At 41.5% G+C, this 22,254-nt stretch overlaps 1 protein-coding gene and 1 pseudogene across 1 annotated transcript; both read right to left on the reverse strand.

Moving 5' to 3' along the window:
* Positions 1-7,001: 7,001 nt before the first annotated feature.
* Positions 7,002-10,396, reverse strand: LOC121760792 (annotated as a pseudogene).
* Positions 10,397-17,633: 7,237 nt separating this feature from the next.
* Positions 17,634-18,008, reverse strand: LOC121773253 (3-ketoacyl-CoA synthase 11-like). Its single transcript, XM_042170066.1, has one exon. The coding sequence runs from the start codon at positions 18,006-18,008 to the stop codon at positions 17,634-17,636; it is 375 nt and encodes a 124-aa protein (XP_042026000.1).
* Between the last annotated feature and the right edge of the window lie 4,246 nt (positions 18,009-22,254).

Raw genomic sequence — 22,254 nt, forward strand, 5'->3', positions numbered from 1 at the left:
CCCAGTCCAGATCAACGTGACGCCGTCACCACCCGTTTCGCGTGGTTGGACCCTCCCGCCATCGATAACGGTGAAACCTGTCGGTTTCGATCCCGAGACACACTCAAAGCTCAAAGGCGATGCTCCTCGCTTCAACGGTAAGAACGCCACGACATGGATCCAAAAGATCCAGAAATTCTACAACCACAGCTTCACCCCACTCGATGATCGGGTATACTTGACGTCGTTTCTTTTCGACGATCCGACGGCTGATTAGCTGAACTATTGGGAAGACAACGTGGATCACAAATATTGGGAAGGGTTCCTCCTCACGGTGAAACAACATTTTGACCCTGATCTCTACATTGATTATGTGGGTCGCCTCATTGATCTTCGTCAGACAACAACGGTCGAGGCCTATCAGACAACTTTTGAATCCTACCTCCAAAAGACCCCCCATGTGGGTGATGCGACTCTTACGTTGCTGTTTATTACGGGGCTGAACTTCCCTCTAAAACAGGAACTATTGACACGGAGACCAGCCACTCTTCAGGAAGCTTTCGCTCTCACCCAACAGTTGGCGGCTTGCCAAGCGATCACTGCTCCGGCGGCATAAAACAAGACGACTCACCCTTCCTGGTCCAGCCGCAACAGCCGCAACACTGTCTTGACACCCCAGACCCAGACGACGGGGCAACCGGCACCTGCGACAGGCGCTCCAACCCTGAAACCCTCCCGCGAGGGTCAGCCACCAACTGACTTTCCCATCGTAAAGATATCAGCGGCCGAGCGCGCTGACCTGGCCCGACGAGGCTTATGTTATTACTGCCCGGAGAAGTACACCCGTTCTCATGTCTGCAGCACCAAGTTCTACGCTCTCCTGGGAACAGACGATGAGGACAATGTGACCCATTCAAAATCGCCCGAGGAGTCCGACGATGAGGCGAAAAATATGGTCATCACGGGCGATGTGTCTAGCGTCCATGTAATCGGCCCCAAGATTCGACCATGTTCCATTCGTTTAACAGGCATCCTCAGAGAAGCTTCGGTCTCGGTTTTGATCGATGGTGGCAACACTCACAATTTTATAAAGCCTACCATGGCAGAAAAACTAAGTCTTCCTTTACACTCTATTAAACCCTTCCGTGTATTTGTGGAGAATGGTGAATCGCTTAAATGTTCTTATGTGTGCTTAGGTACCCCCATCGTGTTGCAGGGTCATTGTTTCGTCGTTGATCTATTTCTTTTACAAGTGGAGGGACCGAATGTTATTTTGGGGGTCCAATGGCTGCAAGATTTAGGAGATGTCACAAAAAACTACCATCGTCTAATGATGAAATTTGAAGTGGACAATCAACCGATTGAGTTACAGGGAGATGGGGCCGAGCTGCGCTCAATATCATATCACAGTTTATTCTCCCTCATCGGGCAGGAGCCGACGGTAGAACTCTTTGAGATCTTTCCATTGGTATCTCCCTCGGTTCCAGCATCTCCTTCGTCGACACCGACTGACCCCAAACTGGTCGATATTCTGGACTCCTTTGAGTCTGTTTTTTCGGAGCCGACATCTCTTCCGCCGGCAAGGAGATGGGACCATCGTATACATCTCCCTCCTTCTTCAAAACCGGTGAACGTGAGGCCCTACCGTTACCCCTATTTTCAAAAGAACGAAATTGAGCAGCAGGTTTCTGAGATGTTGAAGCAAGGGCTTATTCGGCATAGTACTAGCCCGTTCTCGTCGCCGGTCCTTCTAGTTCGCAAGAAGGATGGCATCTTTCGATTTTGTGTGGACTACCGAGCCCTAAATGCTGCCACTACTCCGGATCACTTCCCCGATCCCCACTGCAGATGAGCTTTTCGATGAGCTACAGGCAGCCCGGGTATTCTCAAAGTTGGACCTTCGTTCGGGCTACCACCAAATCAGAATGCACTCTGATGATGTCCACAAGACGGCCTTTCGTACCCACGACGGCCATTTCGAGTTCCTAGTGATGCCATTCGGTCTCACGAATGCACCGTCCACCTTCCAAGCGGCGATGAACAGTCTTTTTCAGCCATTTTTGCGCCGCTTTGTCATCGTCTTCTTCGATGACATCTTGGTCTATAGTGCGAATGATACGGACCATCGTGATCATCTACAACAAGTTCTGCAGAATTTGAAGGACGCCCAATTCTTTGTCAAGATATCGAAGTGTGCTTTCGGCGTCCACACAATCGACTTCCTCGGGCACATCATCGCTTCGGGAGAGCTAAGAGCGGACCCTGCAAAAATTGCAGCCATGACTGTGTGGCCTCTGCCTACCTCGGTCAAGCAACTTCGTGGTTTTTTTGGTTTAACTGGCTATTACCGACGATTTGTGAAGAACTACTCGGTGATTGCGGCCCCACTGACTGAGCTCCTCAAAAAGGAGGCTTTTCTATGGTCTGAGGCAGCAACAACAAGTTTTGAAGAACTTAAGGGGGCTATGTGCACGGCACCAGTGCTCCGCCTTCCCAATTTCGGCCTCCCTTTTGTTGTGGAGACCGACGCCTCGGACCTCGGTATTGGCGCCGTCCTACTCCGAGAGGGACACCCGTTGGCCTACTTTAGCAAGAAGTTGGGTCCGCGACGTCGTTTGACTTCGGTGTACCACAAAGAATTATATGCCATTGTTGAGGCCGTTCAGAAATGGAGACAATACTTACTTGGGAGGGAGTTCATCATCCGAAGTGATCAACGGAGCTTGAAGGATCTCTTTTCCCAAATTGTTCAAACTCCGGATCAACAATTCTGCTTGAAGAAATTAATGGGTTTCAAGTTCGTGATTGAATACAAATTGGGAGCATCCAACAAGGTGGCTGACGCCTTGTCTCGAGTAGAGGATCTGACCGAGACTGATGGGCAGCTGCTTGCCCTCTTTACCCGACCGGCGCCGGCGATTCTCGACGCCATTTTGGCTAAAATTCCACACTGCCGGACCTGCTGGAACTTATCAAAAGGTGGCAGAGGGGAAAGCCCCACCTCATATATCCGTCCAGAACGGTCTACTCCACTTCAAACGGCACATTTTGCTTAGCCGAGACTCCGTCGCTCTGGCCGACATCCTCCAGGAATGCCATACCGCTCCGATGGCCGGCCACCCGGGTGAGAAGCGCACATTTGCCCGCGTGGCAAGCTCGTTTTACTGGCCAGGAATGCGGCGCGATATCAACAAATTTGTCGCAGCATGCTCAGCATGCCAAGCAACTAAGTACGTTAGGGATAAGCCAAATGGTCTTATCCAACCACTCCCAATTCCGAACATGGTTTGGGAGGCGGCCTCCATGGACTTCATCGTGGGCCTCGTTGTCGACCGACTATCAAAGTACGCCCATTTTGGGGCACTTAAGCCTGGGTTCGACGTCCCGAGAGTGGCCCGCCTCTTTGTGGATACGGTGGTGAAGCTACGTGGGTTCCCTAGGAAGTTGCTTTCGGACAGAGACACCATCTTTTTGAGTGACTTCTGGACGGATTTGGTCTCCCTAAGTGGCACCAAATTGCAGTTCACAACAGCATACCACCCCCAAACCGACGGCCAATCGGAGGTAACTAATCGTGCCCTTGAACAATACTTACGTGCTTATACTTGTGACTGCCCTAACCGTTGGTCTCATATGCTTCCTTGGGCGGAACTCGCGATGAACTGCATGGTCAATGGGAGCATTGGCATGACCTCTTACCAGGCCCTCTATGGCCGGGAGCCCCCGAACTTGTTCAACACATACGCCAGACCGGCGAACAATGCGGCCGTCGCCGAGCTGCTGGACGAACGTGAGGAGCTCATCCGCGGTCTGAAACGCAAGCTGCAACACTCTTAAGCCAATATGGCCAGCTTTGCTAATCGCCATCGTCGCGATATTGAATTCAAACTGGGCGACAAGGTGCTACTAAAGTTGCAACCTCATCTTCAACACTCCGTCGGCAAGCCGCTGTCGGTAAAATTGGGGCGCCGCTACTATGGACCCTTTCAAGTTATCGAGCACATCGGCAAGGTCGCTTATAGGCTACAACTGCCGACTGAGAGCCGGATCCATGACGTGTTCCACGTCTCCCTCTTGAAGCCCTTTGTTCCTCCATTGGCGGCTGACGCTTTCCGCGGACTACCAGGCTCGTTGAAACGGGGCCGCCCGCTGGACACGCCGCTCCGCGCTACTGCTGAACGCACTATGTTGGTGCGAGGATTGCCACAGGTACTGTGGTTGGTTCACTGATCACCAGACCCCGCCGTGATGCCCTCGTGGGAGCCGAGAGAAGTGTTGGCGAGGGATTACCCCCATCTCAATCTTGAGGACAAGATCGTTGCTTTGGAGGGGGGGAGTTGATAGAGCCTCAACGACACTCGACGAAGAAGCCTCCATGCAGACGAGTAAAGGCAAGGAGAAGGCCCATGTAGAAGGCCCAACGGATGGACGACCAAAGAGGAAAAGATCATGTCCATCACGATTGGAAGATTTCACCACTTAGTAGAATATGATTTTGTAATCTTTATTTTGTTTTGCTTTTGATTTTATTCCGCAAGAATATTACGTTTTATTTAGAGTCAATCTTCTTGGGTTTTCTTCTTGATTCTTCCCAAGTCGTAAGTCCGAATCAAGTAGGGGGAATTCTATAAATTGTAGAATTTCCATAGATCGAGTCATTGAGAAATAAAGCATATTTTTTTCTCATTCTTGTTCCAAACCCTAGCACGTCAACTAGGGCAAACTTGTTCTCTTTCGTTATTTTCTTACTTCAATATCACCCTCCGCCTCACGCAATCAACAGTCACTTCCGTCAGCCTAATAGGGTGGATCCCACGCCCTATTAATCGCGCTTGTATTCCTAAAATATTTCCTAATAGAATCAGGAGTCCTCTTTACTATCGTAATCAAATCATAAACTTATATAAATGTGTGCGCATGAGGTATTAATTAGTACTATTATCGGTCTCTATATTGATATGATTAGTTTGTTTGCTAACGGATACACATAGAATAAAAAATTGAAATCAGATAACGATCAAAATCTCCTGCGCCGGCCGGAAGCAACGATGGCCTCTGCCCGCGTCCCGGTGAGAGCCAACTACGTCAACCTCTACAAATGGCCAGAATCGGACTTCGGCTTCGTTAGGTCCTTCAACTCCAAATCTCGCAGAGCGCTGGACAGTATTTCATGCAGGCAACTCTATTTGAGAAGCTACCCTCTTTCCAGGGAGGAAGACATTGATGACAAGGCGTCATTTAATTGTCTCGGCAGAGGTAAACAAGCCCGAAAGAAGAAGGCCAAGTCTACGACCTGCTCCTCCTTGGCCTATATTTTCAGGCGGCTCTTGTCTTGCACCACCGACATTCATGTTGCTAATTAATTCTTTTTAGTGTGTCTATTTTGATTAATTATTTTTCATAGAATTACCGAATTTGATCTTGTTTTGATACGATGTACTGTTGCACCCAGATAGTGGCTAGGGCAGCTCTTATAATTTGATATTGTTTATTGAAAATAAATTTATCGAATAGAAAATACGATCGTTTTTAATGTTTGAATTGGACCGGTCCAGATTAGACACCAAGTTTGTGATTACCTCAAAATAAAAAACATTCGAGATATAGGTTTAAAGATAGTAAATATTCATCATATCATTAATGTACATTACATTAAAACATAAGCAACCGAGTGTTTAAACTTCAAATCTTTAGCCAAGATTTTATCATAAGGACAAATATTCGATGAATAAATTACAAATATTTTCACTTATTGTGATTAAGAAACAGGGCATATTTCTCTTGTAATATCCACTTTCCAATATTCGATGAACAAATTACAAACATTTTCACTTATTGTGATTAAGAAACATGCATATTTCTCTTATAATAAGAATATCCACTTTCCAATATTCGATGAATAAATTACAAACATTTTCACTTAATGTGGTTTAGAAACATCCATATTTTTCTTGTAATATTCACTTTCCACTAAGCAATCTCTATATGATGGGTTTGACTCACAACAATCATATACACCATAATTTTGGAGTAACAAAGTTAAATCACTACTTATATGGTAAAGTATATAAATATAGAAACATAATCTGAAGCGAAAAACAAGTCATATTGAACTTCTGGCGAAGCTTCTAGAAGGCCGACTCAACATCCGCACGATGCAACCCGGACCAGTCCTTGGAACGAGAGATGCACGGGATCGAAGCTCGCAAGATACAAAGACTACATCTCCATTTAGTTATGATTTGCATATCTTCCCATGATCCTTTCCATATTTTATACAATCTTTTTATTTAATTATGTTGTTTTAGTTGCAAGAATGGAATTCTATAAATAATAGAATTCCATAGTATTTTGAGTCATTGAGAAATAAAGTTAATTACTTGTTCTCTTTCTCAGTTCTGGCAGAAATCGCCCCGTAGCACCTCAACTAGGATTTATCTTTTCCTCTATTTGTTCGTTCAAATCGTGGTGCTCAGGCTTGATAGGTGAAGGACCTATCACATATGCAATGTACTTTGATAGCCACGATAGAGGAAAAATTGGATAAATTATCTCGACTCCTTAGATGTGTGCTTGGAGTATAAATTATGGGTCTTCTGACCCGACCCAAAATGAGGCAACTTGTAGGATAAATCATTAAATCTCTATATTTTTATAGGTGAATAAATCTAAAAAAAAAATACTTAGTAAGTAGCAACAACATGGGCGGCATATATATAAGGACATACCAGCTAATCTAATACCTAAATGACAAATGCAAATGCAAATGCAAATGCAAATGAATAACAAAAGTAACTACTACAAATTAACAGGGTATGCATCAATTCTGCTAGTTTGTGCTGAAACAGATTACAAATTGCAAGAAAGCCAAAGATACCTATATATATCTCAACGAGATCTTAGTAAATATCATTACATAGGGCAGAGGCCCTCCAAAATCTCAGGTTTCAATTTTCAAACTATATGAAAGCAAGAAACGTAAATGATAAAACACAAGGAGTAATGATTACTCGAACATAGAGATCGTCCATAAGCATTTAAATTACCTCCCCTCAGACTTGACCAGTTGTGAGAAAACTCTACTCATTGAAACACTAGAAAGATCATCAACACCTGAGGTCTCAAATTGGGCAACGGAAGTGGTAGTAGTGTCTACATGGTTGAACTCGCCAACTTGTGGAGACAGGTGGCCAATAGCATTTGTGCTGTTCTCATCGGGATCATTCTGGACGACTGCCTCTTGAAGCTGAAGAGCATATTCAAGATTCCAAAGAACGTCACCCATAGAGGGTCTGTCCACCCCATAATCGGCCAAGCATTTCTCTGCTGTTTCTCCAAACTTTCTGAGGGAATCGGGTTTTATCTTCCCCACAAGATGCCTATCGATGATGTGATCCAGCTGACCTTTCTGCTGCCACTTCATTGCCCATTCAGCTAAGTTAACCATTTCTCGAGAAAGAGATGGATCTATCACAGGCCTGGCGCATAGAACTTCAAACAAGACCACACCAAATGAGTAAACATCCGACTTTTCTGTCAGCTGCTGCCTTCTGAAATACTCTGGATCGAGGTATCCGAAGCTTCCTTTGACAGCTGTGCTGACATGAGTTTGATCAAGCTCTGGCCCCGTCTTAGAAAGTCCAAAGTCAGCAACCTTAGCCATCAAGTTCTCATCCAGCAATATGTTTGCTGACTTCACATCACGATGAATAACTGCTTTGGCATACCCGGTGTGGAGATAGTGCAACCCTCTTGCAGCTCCAATGCATATCTCAAGTCTCTCTTTCCAGCCTAAACTTAGGTTATCAGAACCGTAGAGATGGCTTTTGACGGTTCCATTCTCCATGTACTCGTACACCAGAATCATCTCATTCTTTTCATCACAATAACCAATCAAGGAAACCAAATGGCGATGGCGGAATTGGGAAAGCATCTCTATTTCAGTTCTGAATTCTGCTAAACCTTGTTGGGACCTGGGATTGCCTCTCTTAACAGCTACCTTTGTACCATCATGTAGTTCTCCCTTGTAAACCTTGCCAAATCCACAGACTCCAATCACCCAGCTCTCATCAAAGTTGTTTGTTGCATCTTGAACTGCTACAAAAGGGATGCGGTAGCTCATGTTAGAACCAACACTAACTGTTGTGCCAGTTGAATATTTGCTTCCCATGGTATGAGAAGCTCCACCATTAACCGATATAGGAACCCATGTTTTTGAGAATTTGAGACGTTCTTGTTTCCTTCTCCTGTGCATGAAAAACAGAATCCCGACCAAAATCAGTGCTACCAGTACACCAACACTCACGCCAACAATAATTCCCAATTTCTTCTTTGATTTAGGAAATGATGGCAAAACAAATGCCCCCGCGAGAGTGTCCTTGGCATTTCTTATTTTCATAACCTCCAAGCCGTTAAGAAAGGCGTCAGGGTAAGAACTCGAAGCAGATGGGCCAATGCTTACACTAACGTTAGGTTCAGTGAGCACAGGGGTAACAAAATCCGCAAAGAAAGCAGTGGCCAACTTCCCATTAAGTTTTAAAGCTAGTTCCAGATCCCGATAAACGACATATGTGTCAATGTAAACATTAAAGACAAGATCTGTAGTTGATGTACTCACAATGTCACAGAAGTGCAACCGAACCAAGTACTGAAAACCAGGATCCACCGGGATGTCCCAGGTGACATTAAAATTGCTCCTAGGATCACTACCAGAGTCCATCTTGGTGCAAGTCCCGTAGACAGTTTGTGGTGCACTGTCTGACGTTGCACCACCACTAGGGTACTGGACGGCTGGGATATTGGATTTAGTAGTAGCAAGATTCGGATCTTTCAAATATGGACTATCTGATTCCCAATTACGCCCCAATGTATCATTCACCAATGACACGAAAGAAATGGCCACCCATATTCAACCGGGCAACAGTCTGCAGAGACTGAGCGGTCAGCCCAGTAAACTGACCCGTAGAACTGTATAGCTGTGCAGAATCAGCTATGAGGCCATTGGGCACCGAAACAACCTCAATTGCATTAACAAAAGCAATTGAATTGCTAGAAGGAGAAAAGGTGATGACAAGCAGTGGCGGATCCAGGCGGGGGCAGGTGGGGGCGGTCGCCCCTACCCGACCGTCCGGAGAGCCTAAATTTTTCATTGAATCAATCCGAAAATAGGATATCCGCCCCCTCCGTAGAGTGTAGAAATATTTTCGTTTTCAATAAATGTCATATAAAATGTAGTAGTCCAATGGTTTGGTTGTTGGATTTTTAACTAAGATGTCTAGGGTTCAATCCTCAACAAAAACATATTTATTTTCATTTTTCATTTTTTATTTTATCAATTCTTATTTCTTCTAATTATCAAAATAATACCTTTAAATACTACTAAGTTGCATATATTATGTTGTTATATTTATTCTTTAGTTAAAATCATTTTTAATTTTGTGTTAAAGTCTTTTTTATCCTAAAGTACTTATAATTTGATCCATGCATCTTAATTATTCTCTATGTAACAAAATAAACATTTTAAATATTTTTGAAATATAAATATTTAGTGCTCTACTTATATCACTTTTGTATATAATATTTACAGTGATTAAATGTACATATATTTACACTAATTTTATATTTTAAAATGAATAATACATATTTGCAAGCTAAAGCATGTTTATATTTATATAATTTTTTATTTTAAAATGAATAATACATATTTGCAAGCTGAAGCATGTTTATATTTTATTAATGAAGCTAGTGCAGTAGTGCTACTTAAATATTAATATAATATTTATTTAATTTATTATTAAAAATAATATTAAATTAAATATTAATATTTAAATATAAGTTTCGCCCCCGCCATTTTCGGGTCCTGGATCCGCCACTGATGACAAGGTCTCCCTTCTTCACATTAACAGAGTATTCCCTAACAATAGCAGCCTTAGGGGTGAAATCACTAAGCAGTGTAGTCTTCTGGGAGAAAACAGAGAAACTAGCAGATTTCATATCATAATTGGGATAATCAAAAGGGAAGAAATGCAGGCGGATCCAATGCCTACCGCCCTGCCCAATCGGAAACGTATATCTAGACGGCCCATTAAAGATTCTAGCAGTTCTAAACAAAGGGGAATCATCGGCTCTAGTTATCGAATTGAGATTGCTATCAGCCAATATTTCTTGAGGGGTTGACAGATATTTCGCAGCAGATTTATCAGCAACAAAAGTAATATTACCGACAACGAAATCACTGGAAGATCCACAGTTGACATAGTATTGATCAACAGGTGTGAATCCTCTCGAACAGCAAGCAAGATTCAATAGCAACAAAACCCAGATTGAAAACCCAAATCCCATCATCAAAAATTGAACTAAGATAACACCTCCCAACTCAAAACAACAGCAATTGAGGTCAAATAACAGCGCATCAAATACACATTAAAGAAATTCAGGAACAGAAAGGAAAGATTGCAACTTTGAGATTTGTGTTGAATTCATAGAATAGGGAGAGAGAAAAAGGGGGAAGAAACCAAAAATGAAATATGGGGCTGACCAAAAATGAAAGGAACAATAAGAGCATCTCCAGTAAGACTTGACGTCACATAGCCTTCACACTGCCACATCATCAGCACTACAATTCTCCTGCCACATCAGCTTGCCACATCAACTGGATATCAAATAGCCCTCACATAGCCTCCACACTACATATCCACATCACTAATAACAATTATATAATTTAATTTACAATCGTATCAACATACGGAATTTAATTTACGAGACAAATACATTTAAATTGAATAATACTATTAACATTTCAAAAAGTACAATAATTTAAAAAAATTACATTTAAAAAAATTACATACATTTACATAAAAACTAATGTCTTGCAATCCTCCGCGCCCACAACTCTTCAACTAAATCCTTTTGGAGTCGAATATGAGCCTCCATCTGACGCATGTCGGCATATGCTTGGAGGAGGGCTTCTTCATCGTGAGGTACCCCACCTCGTACGTTGGCGGTGGCGACGCCGTGCCTTGGACCGGCCTCATTATCGTCGTTGGCCCAATCAATCAGTTGTACACCTTCATCTTCGACAATCATGTTGTGCATGATAATACAGGCGTACATTATATCAGCAATGCAGTCGACATGCCACAAACGCGTTGGTCCCTTAACTGCAGCCCATCGCGCCTGAAGCACACCAAATGCGCGCTCCACGTCCTTTCGCGCCGACTCCTGCCGCGTCGCAAAGTAGGCCTTCTTCGCATCTGATGCGCACCGGATCGTCTTCACAAAGACGGGCCACCTAGGGTATATCCCATCCGCCAAGTAGTAGCCCATATCATGCTGGTTGCCGTTGGCGACAAAACTGATGGTCGGACCGACGCCCTGGCACTGCTTGTTGAAAAGGGGCGACGAGTTGAGGACGTTTAGGTCGTTGTTCGAACCGGCTATCCCAAAATATGCATGCCAAATCCACAACCGGTAATCAGCTACGGCCTCGAGAATCATCGTGGGATTTTTTCCCTTGTAGCCGGTCGTGTAAAACCCCTTCCAGGCAGCGGGACAGTTCTTCCACTCCCAATGCATACAATCTATGCTGCCTAACATTCCCGGGAACCCATGCTGATCCCCGTGCATCCGCAACAGATTCCGGCAATCTTCGGGGGTAGGCTTTCGGAGATACTGATCACCGAATACTTCGATCACGCCCTGACAGAAATACTTCATACATTCGACGGCAGTCGTCTCACCGATGTGGAGGTATTCGTCCCACATGTCTGCCGCGGTGCCGTAGGCCAACTGCTTGATTGTCGCAGTGCACTTTTGAATAGGAGTGTGGCCGGGTCTGCCAGCCGCATTGTGCCTGAAGCGGAAATACAGATATCGCTGCTCCAAAGCGTTAACAATACGCATAAACAAGTCCTGCCTCATCCTAAAACGACGCCTGAAATGGTTGGCGTTAAAATGCGGCTCCTCTGCGAAGTAATCTGTGAACAGGCCCTGATGTGCAGCTTCATAATCACGATCAACCACTTGTCGACGGTGGACAACTGGTCGTGGGCGAGGTGCCGCCGGCTGCATATAACTCTGCATCCATCGATCAACCTCACGGCTCGTATAGGCATCTAGCTCTTCGTTCATCATACGCTCGTACTCATCCGCATCCCCACCACTACCACCGGCATTACTCATTTCTTAAATTGATCTTGTACAAAAAGTAAGGTGGAGAGAGTACTCGTTAAAACAAGTGGTGCGAATGAAAATGACGTTAAAAGCGCGTATATATAGTGTTTTCGAAAAAAATAAAAATAAAAATAAGAAATCTGACGCCGGTTTGACGCCGATCCGGGACCCACAATGGCGCCGTGAGGATCGGCGTCGGAACCGGCGTCATCGCGCGAATCGGCATGGCCACACCGATTTTGACGCCGATTTCGCCGACGCCGGTTCCAATGGTTCGGCGTCAGAACCGGCGTCGGTAAAAAATCGGCGTCGCGATTTTGACACCGTTACTGGAGATGCTCTAACAACGCAAACAAACCTGGCCTCAACTGAATGGCCAACTGGAATTTGACAGAAATTTGTAAAGTATAGTTGTATTCCTAAAACGATCGCACTACATAGTATAATCTGAATTCATATACTAGTAGTATATTTTTAATTAATACTCCTTATGGGAAAATCCAAGTTGAAAAGGCGAAGATAAAAAAAAGTATATTACCGGAAGTATACGGTAGTTTAGTTTAGGTCGGAGCATATTGACCTCTTGAGGAGAAAAGAGGGTAAACCACTGTGTGTGTGTGTGTGTGTGAACGAGTGAAAGGGAGAGAGTAGCGGAAATAGGGTTTATTAATTAAACTGGAGAGATTTCAGAAAAATGGATTAATTTTGCTGACATTTCGAAATTTGACATTCAATTCGTAGACCTTTCGAAATATGGAATCGAGGCATGCGAATTTTTCAAAATATAGGATTTTTGCTTTTTTTTATCTTTTTTCTCTTATTATCCATCCCTAAACATTTATCAATTGACCAAATTATCCACCAGAGAATGGTTCAGAATGGTTCTGTCAGTGTTATTCACGAAGTATATAAACCTCTTGCAGATCCCATTACTTGTATGATCTTCCCATTGCAATTCTTTATATGCAAGCATGTTGCAAAATCATCAATCTTGCCCCGGAAAACATACCATGACTACTAGAGTACAATTCCAATTTCAAATAAGAAATCGTTCTTCGACAACATATACTGTATAATTCATTTTGTGAATAAGATTAGCTTGAACAATTGAATATAGTTTACTTCATTTTCTGGTGGATCTACTGCAACAACAAAGTCAAGGAAATTTCAATCGAATTGTCTCGTCTGTTTTTCAAAATTTGGGTTCAGTTTTGAGAGGATAATATAGTCATTTATAAATGTTGGGAGATGAATAATAAAAATAAAGAAGAGAAAGGAAATAAAAAAGCAAAAATCTCTTATTCTGAAAAATTCACATGTCTCGATCCCATACTTCGAAAGGTCTGCGAATTGAATGCCAAATTTCGAAAGGTCAGCGAATTTAATTTTTTTTCCGAAATCTCTCAATTAAACTGGGGTTGATTAAAGCATCCACAACCGTGCTCTTGCCAGCGGCACGGTTGTGGGCCCGGCCCCACTTTTTCTGCCTGCTCTCTGGCAAGAGCACAACACCCACAGCTGTGCTCTTCTGCAAGGACGAGCACAATTCAATTTAAAATTCAATTAAACAAAAACATTTCCATAATATGAAAATTCATTAAAAAAACTGAAATAACATTACAAATTATAAATAAATTTAAAAACACATAATTAAAAGCCTAAAATTAAAAATTACATAATTAAAATCCTAAAAATTAAAAAACCCACTACTCGTTGCCGAATAATATTACAAATTATAAAAATAATAAAAATTGCATAATTAAACTCCTACAAAATAAAAATTACATAATTAGACTCCTAAAAATTTAAAATTACATAATTAAAATCCCAAAATTTGAGATTGAGAGAGTTGTTTGGTATAGTATCATTTTTTTGTGTTTGAAATGAGAGTATGAATTTTGGGGTAAAAATAATGAAAAAAAATAAATTAAAAGTGTGGAAAAAATGGATATATTTTATTAGGAAGTGGGAAAATATTTTTTTTATTAATTTTGAAATTTTCAGATTTTTTCGATTTTAAAAAATAATAATAATAAATGATAAATCAACGGGCCAATTAGAGCATGCCACGTCGCCGCCCCGTGCTCTTGCCGCTGGCACGGCCGTGCTCTTAGCTAAGAGCACGTCCGTGCCAGCGGCGGCGGAGCGTGTCCTTGCCAGCGGCACGGACGGACGGTGAGCACAAGCTCACCATTGTGGATGCTCTTAGTGATGGCGGTGGCAGTTTAAAAAGTTTTTTTCTATATCAGTGGCAGTTTCATGACTTGTGGTTAGTAAAAGATTGATTTGACTGTTAAAGTATAGAGTAAAGGCCAAAATTGGTCCTGAACATATAGCCATTTTACGATTTTGGTCCTAAACATTATCTTTTGGATTTTTTGGTCCTGCACATATGGACATTTGATCATTTTGGTCCTCCGTCAATATTTCCGTTAAAAACTAACGGTCAACATTATCTTTTGGATTTTTTGGTCCTGCACATATGGACATTTGATCATTTTGGTCCTGCACATATGGAATTTTGATCATTTTGGTCCTCCGTCAACATTTTCGTTAAAAATTAACGGTCAACGGCCGATTTTTGACTAAAACAATGGGTTGGGTCGGGTCGTGTTTTGGTCGGGTTTGGGTTATACGTTAAGAAAAAAATAATATTTTCTTAAAATCTAAGCATAATATTTTCGTTAAAATCTAAGCATAATATTCTTAAAAAATTAATTAATATTTTTTAATTAATAAAATTAAAGTATAGTATTTTTTAATTAATTTTTTCATGAATTTGAAGAAAATATTATGCTTAGATTTTATTAAAAATAATTTTTTAATTATTTAATTTTATTATATAGATTTAATATTAATATACTTTAATTTTATTATTTTGATTAAAAAATGATTATTTTAATTTGGTAATTTTTTATTTTATTGTGTAATATCATGTTTAAATCGTATAATAACATCATGTTTTAGTCGTTATAATATTTTTAATCAACAAAAATAACTAAAAATTAAAGTTTTATAATTTTTTAATTAATAAAAAATAATTATTTTTTTTCTTAACGTGTAACCCAAACCCGACCCAAACACGACCCGACCCAACCCATTGTTTTAGTCAAAAATCGGCCGTTGACCGTTAGTTTTTAACGAAAATGTTGACGGAGGACCAAAATGATCAAAATTCCATATGTGCAGGACCAAAATGATCAAATATCCATATGTGCAGGACCAAAAAATCCAAAAGATAATGTTGACCGTTAGTTTTTAACGAAAATGTTGACGGGGGACCAAAATGATCAAATTTCCATATGTGCAGGACCAAAATGATCAAATGTCCATATGTGCAGGACCAAAAAATCCAAAAGATAATGTTTATGACCAAAATCGTAAAATGACTATATGTTCAGGACCAATTTTGGCCTTTACTCTAAAGTATATGATCGGCAAACGTGGATGATTTCGGTAACTGTAGTTGTCCCTAGATCATCAATAATAACTTCTACTAGCATTTGTTTGTAAATCTTATTACGAAATTATATTTATTTTTTATTAATATACTGTAACTCTCATTCTAGTATCTCAATTTTTTTTATATTTTATTATAAATTAAATATATAAAAGTGTGAAGCACTAATCTATTTTTCTTCAAAAAATTAACTTCGGAAATTTTACATTCTAACTACTTAGTCCTTTTTTTCATTTCACGTGTTTTTCTCAACTTCATGTTGCACCATTATGGTTTATACTAGTACTATAATATATAGTACAAATACTTATTTTTATTAAAATGATTTTTAAAAAATATTATTATTATGAGAATGTAGCCTTTATACTAATATATCTATTTTTTAGTGAATGTATTTCAAACATATTTTCTCCAAATAAAACTTCATTGTTCTTCTTTAGAGTTTTTATTCATATAAATTCCAATGCACAGACAATATGCACTACATTTCTCATTGAGATAAATACATGCATTTACGTATGTAGGAGCAGTGCAGTTGGTTCTAGAGTGGCAGAATTGCAAGGATCATTTTCCACTACTGTCATGTAGTTATAACATCTCAGGCACAAGTGTGAGGTATTAGTAGGTAGGCTTCTGGCATGACAGTAGGTTAATGGTCTTCTCCCTTAGCGGACCACTGCGTACTGATTCAACACCCCTCATAATACTGCCGGGCTGGGAAGTGGGGGGCCCTTGTTATTGAAGTTTCAACCTTTTGCAAGAAGGATAAATGCATGCCTTTGTCTTTTTGGTATGTACCTAATTACATTTTTTAAAAAAGTATAAACATCACTCTCTCTTCTTTATAATTTGTTTACTTATTCTCTCTTTAATTAACTTACAAAATAAAGTTTCATAAAGTTTAATAATCAAGCGAGAAAAAATTCATTTGGATTTGTACAAAGTGTTAGGAGTTCATAATTAAATTGTATTTTGAGCATGTAAAACACAATGGAATCAAATCTTACTTGTTGTGTTGTTGATTTCCTCTGTTGGTTGAAATCTACAAGTTGAATCCACTACTATTGAGGTCCATGCGTATTCCAATCCGTTGCAGGAACTATTCCATTAGCAATTGTTCTGCATAAGAAAGCTATGAAATATGCTTGCAGAGACTTTACGTATTATCCTTTCAGGTTTTTTTCCTCTATCATTTACGTTCTCCACAATATAAATAAAGAATAATAATTAGTTGAATAGCCAAGCAATTAAAAAGCCACTTGAATTCTAATATTGTTAAGCTCATAAATTAATATAATTATTATCTAATTATAATTGTTTAATCCATATTAATATGACTCTAACTCATTTTCTTTCACAAGTATACTAGTACTTTAGAAGAATAACAATTAGCTTTTGCTGTCCGAAAATCATACTCATGAGCGATTCGTTTAAGTAAAAGTAACTAACAATAACAATATATTAAAGAAAAAAATGATGACATACAACTTAGTTACTGATACGTTTTTCCATTATATATAAATGTTTGACTTATCTAGGTGTGTGTATGCAAATGAATTGGAATTACATGCCGGTATTGGAGTATTACAATGTCAACGGTGCATATATTCACATGACTAGTTTTAGTAAAACAAATGAAATCTCACAGTACGTAACCTAATCATTACTTTATCCTTTATGACATTTGATCAACTTATCCTATTAACATGAGAATTTGTTTCCTGAAAAGGTATTAATTTCAACCAGCCAAATGTTTCTTTATTTTAAATTAGAGTGTTTAATTTCTGATCCTTTTAAATATACTCTTATATTTAAAAATTAAATTCTACTTCCTTTTACTTTTCTGCCCCCATTTTCTCTTAATTGAATAGTGAAGTGAGCGATTTTGTTACTTATTTAATTTTAAAGAAGTTACGATTACGAATTTTACTGAGGTCCCTTTTGATTTATCCTAATACTAGCATGTGATTTTACATAAGGGCATCCACAGTGGGGCGCCTTAAGGCGCGCCACGTCAGCAGTTTTATCCAGCGCCGGCTCTGTGTTTTGAAGGGCCCTTGGCCAAGCTGGATGTCAAGGCCCCATACTGGCCCAGCACGTACCACAGCGAGCTGCTCGACGTGTTCCCGAACCTATACAACGTCATTCTAGAAGGCTCCATGTCCCACTTGCTTAAATTCAGATTCTTCTCGAGCTCATCAAGCACGCCCCGCCTGCCCGTGTGGATGCAAAAGTGCTCGAACGCGAGCTTGAAGTCGGGCACGTAGGGCTTGACCTTCATCTTTAGGAGCTTTTTCGCGATGAGTGTTGCCAGGAAGAGGAGCTGCTCGGACATGGGGAGGACGAGAGGCCCGAGGGTGGTGATGTTGGTCTGGAGGGCCTCTCCCGCGACGGTCATGAGGTCCAGAGTGATTGTGTGTGTTATATAGCGCAAAAAAATTTTGGGCCCCTGTCCATCCTGGGCCCCTGGCCGTGGCCTGGGTTGCCTGCCCCCAGAGCCGGCCCTGGTTTTATCCTCCTACCCTCCACCTGCAATGGGGCGCCCTAAGGCGCGCCATATGCATTTTATTTTATTTGAATATTTAAATAACAAAAAATTGGGAAAAAACTTCATTTCATACATAAAAATTAATACATTACAATACGAATTAAAAAAAATACGCAAACTCAACGACGGCGGTTCCGGGCCCACACTTCTTCAATCATGTCGTTCATGAGTTGCGCATGGTCTTGTTGGTTGCGCATTGAGGCCTGTCTAGCTGAAACCTCGTCGAAGCCCGACGGCAATCCTCTAGCGGGGGGCTCGGTCGCAGTGCTGGACGAGCTAGATGCACCGTCATCATCGTTCCACTCGGTGATGCTCCCACCTTCATGCTCGACTATCATGTTGTGCATGATAATGCACGCATACATGACGTCGTCGATGATTTCCTTGAACCAAAGACGAGCCGGCCCTCTCACAACGGCCCACCGTGATCGGAGCACACTAAATGCCCGCTCGACATCCTTCCACGCCGACTCCTGCTTTTGCGAAAATAAACCCTATTCTCACCCATTGGGCAGCCGTTCGTCTTCAGAAAAACAGGCAACCGTGGGTATATGCCATCGGCCAAGTAGTACCCCATGTGGTATCGGCGCCTGTTGGCAGTGAATTCGATGGTCGGGCCGTTGCCGTTGCATTGCTCGGCGAAGAGGGTGGAGGAGTTAAGGACGTTGATGTCGTTGTTCGACCCGGCTACGCCGAAGTACGCATGCCAGATCCAGAGCTGATGGTCAGTGACGGCTTCGAGGATCAAAGTCGGGTGGCTGCCCTTGTATCCACTAGTGAATTGGCCTCTCCACGCCGTCGGACAATTCTTCCACTCCCAGTGCATACAGTCGATGCTCCCTAGCATCCCAGGAAAGTCGTGCGCCGGCTCGTGCATCTTCATCAGACCTAGGCAATCAGCGGCAGTCCGCTTGCGCAAATATGTGTCGCCGTAGGCATCCACAACTCCCCTACAAAATCTCTTCAAGCACTCCCGGCCTGTTGTCTCCCCGACGTGGAGGTACTCATCGAAAATGTCCGCCGTGGTGCCGCATGCCAACTGAGGGAGTGCAGCCATGCACTTTTGCAACGGTGTAAGGTCGGGTCTGCCGATGCCGTCTTCCCGATACGTGAAGTATTCATCACGTGACTACAACGTCCGGACAATGCTGAGAAATAGGTAACGCGGCATTCTAAATTGCCAGCGGAAAACAGTCGGTCCCCACCGTGGTTGATCGGTAAAATAGTCTTCAACCAAACGTTGGTGAGCTGCCGTGTGGTCGCGTCGGACAAACGTCCGACGTCGAATAGGTCTGCGGATCTGCTCCACCGCCGCCTCCTCCTCGCACTGCAGTTCAAGTAAGCATTCAGCCATGGTCTCTTCAACGGCTGCGTCTAAGGCTGTCGAAGTCTCCGAGTGCGAACTACCCAACTCCGAGGAGCTAGAACTAGTGGTGTCATCGTCGTGGTTCATTTTGGTATGTGAGATAGGTAGAAATGTGAGAGAAGAGCGAAACGAGAGAGGCGAGATGTTTGTATGAACAAGTGAAAGAGAAACGAGGTTTAAATAGAAAAAAAATAGAACACGCGTGGCATCGTTCGCGACCATCGTCCGCCGATCCCGCAATGGGGCGTGGAAGGACTTGGAAAGAGACGAAAACACGATTAGAATGCGGATCAAGTTATATGGAATGATAACCGAACCGGTCGGATCAGTTAGCAAATGTCGTTGCCACTTAATCAATGCAGTCTTGCTCTTGCTCTTTCTTCCTTACCAAAGTAATTTGTAAACTCCCAATTTTGCACAACTTTAACAGTAAAGCGGCAAGTTCGGGGTCGATCCCACAGAGAAGTTGGTGTGTTGAGTGTGTGAGTAGTGAACAGGGGGGTTGGCTGCTGCCACGCTTTAACTTGGGAGTTTTTAACTACTATTTTTACTCTAGGCAGAATTAAACTAGCTAGCTCGATCAACGGAGATTTAACTACTGGGTCAAGTAAATTGCAGGTAACAGCGGAAAAATAAATGCGAGGATGAAAACGAAATAACTTTGATTAAACTAAATTGAGACCAATACAGCGTGAAATTAAAACTAAGCTAATACTTCGGAAAATAAGAAAGCAAGTAAAACCAAGAAGAATCTCGGCGGGTAATTTAGGAATACGCCAACAGAAAACAAGTATTCTGCAACGCTTCTTTAATTCTCCTTTCTAACTACGCATTACTTTATCTAAGCTAAGCTATTATAGAGAACTGGACTAAGCTAAACTAAGCTAAACTAGACAGAAAGTAAAGGATCTCTCTTCTTTCTTGTGATGGCACACCTTCTATTTATAAGCTCGATTCGGCCTCCAGCTGGATAACGATCCTGACATGGAATATTCGCTCATGCTGAGAATGAGTGACTCATTGATTGCCACGTACCTTTCTTCTAGAATGACGACGCTTTTGAGTAACAGATTCATGACTCAGGTCCGTCCTTGCGTCTCACAAGCTAGCACGTGTCCCCTTATAGAACGTTGTCCTTGATAACAGAATGGTGCGCCACATCCAGCTCATTTCCTCACGTGTTCTTCTTCCAGAAGCCAGCGGTCCCCGTCTAACTGCTTGATCACTCCCCTTGATCAACTCTCTCGATTCTTGGCCTTTTATCGTCTTTTGTACTTGCTTGATCAGTTTGGTCTTGCTGCCTTGGTCAAGTGGCATTCCTGCACATTTAACACTTGTTTTGCGCGATAAGCCGATCAAGCAGCGTACATTTTACCCTTAAATCGATGCATGAAATGTGCCTTATCAAACTGCTCACACTTAAAACATACTTGTCCTCAAGTATAAAGAAAAAAAAGAAAAGAAAAAAGATAAGACAAATTTCAGGCATGGTTTACTTATTTCACAGGTAAAAGAAAAAACGAAAACAAGACTTCAAGATAAAAAAACACCTATTCACATGTATGCATTAGACCGAATAATTTTCCAACAATCATACCCGAGGTCGAGGTCAATCCATTTGCCAGTAGCTTATGTTCCTTCTCTTTCGCTTTTGCTTGATCCAGGTGTCAGCTTGTCAAGATTGCTCAATTTAAAAACCATTGTTGGATTCACTTAGTCACTCGTTTCTCACCAGAGATGTTAGGACTTGTTCACTCGGTGTTGCCATAAATTTAATACTTTGGATCGGACTGCACAAGATAGTTCCTTAAGATCTTTGTTTTGGGTTGTAACGGGGCTCAAGGGTAGTAACGTGTTAGGGTAGGGTCCTAGGGGTTCTAAGTTTAAAATAAAATTTGTAAATTAAAAAGAAAAATCACATGAGTCAAAAAGCCAAAGATTTGACTAAACTCGCTGGATCAGATTTGGGATATTTATTTCTTCCTCTGTTTGATGCTCTTTCTTGGTCAAACTTCGACCTTTAGCCTTATAACTTTCGGCTTATTTCCTGACTTTTGATTTTCTGGATCAGGTTACAACTATTTCCTGCCCTCTTTTTCTCAAAACTTTTCTTCATTTCTTTTTATATGATCAATCCGATTGTCTAACTTGATCAACCCGACTACCCTTCATTTCGACCATTCTATCGCTATCCCCTTTTGTTTCCCTTGACAAAATTCATCTCTTTGACCCTCTTTCCTCATGTGATATGAAACTTTGAATTTGGTTTTAAGGCTTCAAGGAATGGGTAAGAGTGTATGGGCTCAACGTGGTTAACTAAGGGGTGTCTTGATTAGTGAGACGGGTTTGTGGAACGAAGGAAGAAAATGGCTCAAAAGGCTAAGTCCTAGTGCCTTTAGTCCTTACTACTTGTGCAATTGTCATCTCAATATTAAAAGTCAGCCTCTCGTAAAGTTTCCTTTTATAAAAATAGTAGAAAGTGTTCTACTTTTGGCTTATAACTCACATATAGAGAGGCTTCACAGTTGGTTTAGAAATTGAGCGTTTCCATCATACTTGCGTCGTTCAAATTGATCAAGTTTTTGCAATCAAGTTTTTACACGTGAGCATACTGAATCCTTTTTCTAACTCTTCCAAAAAGTAATCAAGTCTTCCAATTATCCAATTTCATGCATATTGTCTATTTTATTACTAACTGGAATTTGTTATTTTTGTTAAAATTTTTAGCAT

The sequence above is a fragment of the Salvia splendens genome, chromosome 2 (genome assembly GCF_004379255.2).
Source record: "Salvia splendens isolate huo1 chromosome 2, SspV2, whole genome shotgun sequence".
Lineage (NCBI taxonomy): Eukaryota > Viridiplantae > Streptophyta > Magnoliopsida > Lamiales > Lamiaceae > Salvia > Salvia splendens.